The sequence below is a fragment of the Alligator sinensis genome, unplaced genomic scaffold (assembly GCF_000455745.1).
Source record: "Alligator sinensis unplaced genomic scaffold, ASM45574v1 scaffold134_1, whole genome shotgun sequence".
Classification (NCBI taxonomy): domain Eukaryota; kingdom Metazoa; phylum Chordata; order Crocodylia; family Alligatoridae; genus Alligator; species Alligator sinensis.
The window spans coordinates 915,688-919,200 of NW_005841920.1; the positions used below are offsets into that span (position 1 = coordinate 915,688).

A 3,513-nucleotide genomic window follows, 5' to 3' on the forward strand; every position below is an offset into this window, starting at 1 on the left:
ATGGACTCCCATCAATTATCCCCCCCCGGGTCCGACCATGAAGGCAATTCCCCAGCCAGCAGTTCGTGGTGGACCCAAAGCCACAACTGGACAATTTCGCCAAGAGGTGATCATGGGATACCAGATCGAAGGCTTTTTTGAAGTCAAGATATATGACATCAATCTCTTCTCCCTTGTCCAGGTGATAGGTCACCTGGTTGTAAAAGGAAATAAGATTAGTCAAGCAAGACCTGCCTGCAACAAACGCATGCTGGCTATCCCTCAGGATGTTGCCATTGGCCAGTCTGTTAAGAATAGTCTCTTTGATAATCTTTTCTAAGACCTTCCCCGGGATAGAGTTCAGGCTGATGGGCCTATAGTTTGCTGTGTCTGCTTTCCTCCCTTTCTTGAAGATAGGCACCACATTGGCCTTCTTCCGGTCCTCGGGCACTACACCAGAGCGCCAGGAGTTCTAGAAGATCCATGCCAGGGGCTGAGCTATGATGCTAGCCAGCTCCTTGAGTACCCTGGGGTGTAAACTGGAAGGGCCGGCTGACTTGAAGGTGTCCAGCTTCTCAAGGTATTCCTTCATAAGGTCAGCATTGATGGACGGTAAGGAATCTCCCTCACCCAGGCCTTCCTGTCCTGTAGTGGGAATGGTGAAAAAATGGACGCAAAGTACCCATTTAGCAAGTTGGCTTTTTCCTGGGTGTCAGCTGTCCCATCTGGTGCAGCAGGGGTCCAATGTTGCCCTTGCTTTTCCTCCGGCTCCCCACATATATGAAAAAGGACTTTTATTGTCTTTGATGCTCGAAGCTAGTTGGAGTTCAGTTGCAGCCTTGGCTTTCCTCGTTTGCTCCCTGCAGGACCGGACCAGTGCAGAATATTCCTCCGTGGAGGTGAATCCCATCCTCCATCCTTTGTAGGCCTTTCTTTTTAGCCTCAGGAGGTCTGCTAGATCCCTGGAGAGCCAGGGGGTGTTAGGTCTGTGTTGTGTCAGGGTTGATGGTCGTCTTGCATAGAGTTTAAATTATGGTTTGTATGAAATGGCTTGGATACAGATGATCCTGTCTCAGGCAGGACACTGGACTACATTGTCCTCTGAGGTCCCTTCCAGCCCTATTTCTCTAGGATTCTGTAATAATTTTGGCTGCTTACAGATATGGAAAAAAATGGCACTTTTAAGTTCGGCGTGCTCCTATGCCAAGCACAGTGCATACTCAGAAGAGACAGCCCATTAATTGAACCCACCTTGCCCAATGTCTGCATAGACTGGGCACGTCAGCAAGGATTTTTTGTGCTTTTATCTAACAGCTGATTCAATCAGTTATTAGATAAAAGCACCAAAAAGCCCCACTGAAGCACCCGGTCTATATGGATGCTGCAGAGCTGGGTTAAACTAACATACTGTCTCTTCTGGTAAAGTGCTGGGTTTTTTCCACCCCCCTCCTCATGTCTGTCAGCACCCTTTATGACCTACAATACCAGATACTATGTTAGTCCATGTGAGCCAGTGTTTAGAATGTTAGAGTGATGCTCTTTTAGGATATATACAGCAAAGAAGAAAATACAAAGATGTGAGAGCTAGAGAGAACATTTTTAAAAGCATAGTAAAAAAAATGGTTTTAGTACCAGAGATGACACTTTCATGGCCTGGTTAGTCTGTCAGTCAAAACAGCTGTTTCACTTGAAAAATATGGTTTCTGTTGTTTTATTCAGATTTTAAAAGGTAAAAATTGCCATATGATAAACTTAGCTTCCTCCACCCATAATTAATGTGCAGTACATTGGTTTTAGATGTAGTGAGCTACCTGGAGAAAGGATTTTAAAATTTTAAGGCATGTTACCACTGTACATTACCTGAGAAGATGGCAAGAGTTAGCTCAGGATATGTCCTTGCCAATTCTTCTGACAACTGATAATATGACACAGAGTACAGGTGTGGCAAAGGAGAAGGCTGACTTAATACTCCATCAGTTCTCTGAACCTCCAGTTTGTGAGCATAACGGAACATCTTGGGTTCCAAGATCTGTAGAAATAAAATCCAAGCACTTGAAACTAAATAGAGTTATGATAAAAAGGTTTTCCTCTAACAAAACACAATATATATTTTGGGCCATCATTTAAAATGTTCTAGCTATGAAGGAGCCATAAATTTTTGGCTATCTGGGTTTCTTTGCATTAGAAAAACAAGTCATAGCTATCATTTTCAAACATCTGTTTTTAAGTGGTATTGCACTGAATATATATATTTGCCATCATGAAGGTTGAAATGATAGAGCTTAATGGATATTTCCAAGTCTTTTTTTCCTGATTAATATAGATCCTGCTCAAAATGACTTTGTGAGGTAATGCAAGTAAGTTTGAAGTGGCAAAACTGTGATAAGCTAGGAAAGTTGCAGTTAGCACTGTTTTGCTTTAGCCTGGCTAGCTTTAAGTACAAACATTCACTTCAGGACGGATGGGGAGAATTTCAAAAACACTTGTGGCAAGATCCTTCCCCAACTTTTACAAACTTAAATGCAATCCTACTTCACACTGCTCAAGTGTCTGAAAAAATTTAACATCCCTATCTGTGTAACACACCATCTCAGCCTTAAGACAACTCACAAAAGGCTGTGAGCAAGAGAAGTCATTCACCTTTTATGTTAATTGTTTTTCAGGATGCTACACATGGCACTGGAAAACTGTGCTGCTGAGACATTGCTGTTGAAAAGAGCTAACATTTCACCATGGGATTGCCATGTGTTTTCCACAACAAGCCGTTTGAGCAGTTGCATGCTCACTTTTTGCAGCGCTAGAAGAGAATATTTCTCACTACAAATGTAGTGCCTGTCCATAACCTTAGGCACCTAATATGTGGGACAGAATCTTGCCCTTGGTAAGCTTACCTCTGCATCCACTGAAGCCAACAGTAAAATTCCTGTTGAATTCAGTGGGAGTTTTGCCAACAGCAAGCACTTTTTTTTGGAAATCCTCCCCCTTCCCCTGAGCTCTGTGTGGCCACATAGCTGCATATCACTGAATAAGATGCATCACACGTTTGTACAGCCCTTTCAGACTTTAGGAAAGGATACAAAGGAGTAAGTGGACACTGATACTTCCTACTGTCCCCTCCCCAACAAGTGCAAGGGAAGCAGGCAAAACACTGGCCACATGAAAAAGGCCAGAAGCAGACTTCTGTGCTACTGGAGAAAATGGGTAACAAGGACAGAATTGTGCTTTCATATGGACTTTCTTTTCTTAAGGACATGTGGCACTGCTGTATGACACTCCATTCACATGGCTTATCAGAAATCCTCACACTAGATTTTCTATTTATTTAAAAGAAAATACTATGGACACAATAGGGCCCATATCTTCAGGTTGTATAAATAGCCATAGCTCCACTAAAGTTACTACACACCAGCTAAGATTTAATAGACATTAGGGCTGGAAGGGACCTTGCAAGATCATCAGGTCCAGCCCCCTGTCCAAGGAAGTCAGTTGGGGTCAGATCACCCCAGCAAGATAAGCATCCAAGTGTTTCTTAAA

The 3,513-nt window shown here is 43.0% G+C and overlaps 1 protein-coding gene across 15 annotated transcripts in view; it reads right to left on the reverse strand.

The window, feature by feature from the left end:
• FRYL (FRY like transcription coactivator) overlaps positions 1–3,513 on the reverse strand; it is a 307,800-nt gene that overhangs the window by 95,518 nt on the left and 208,769 nt on the right. For all 15 annotated transcript variants that reach the window (XM_025198387.1, XM_025198393.1, XM_025198394.1 and 12 more), the window contains one exon: positions 1,840–2,008. In XM_025198387.1, coding sequence (XP_025054172.1) covers positions 1,840–2,008 — 169 coding nt within the window. The remainder of the gene's footprint in view (positions 1–1,839; positions 2,009–3,513) is intronic.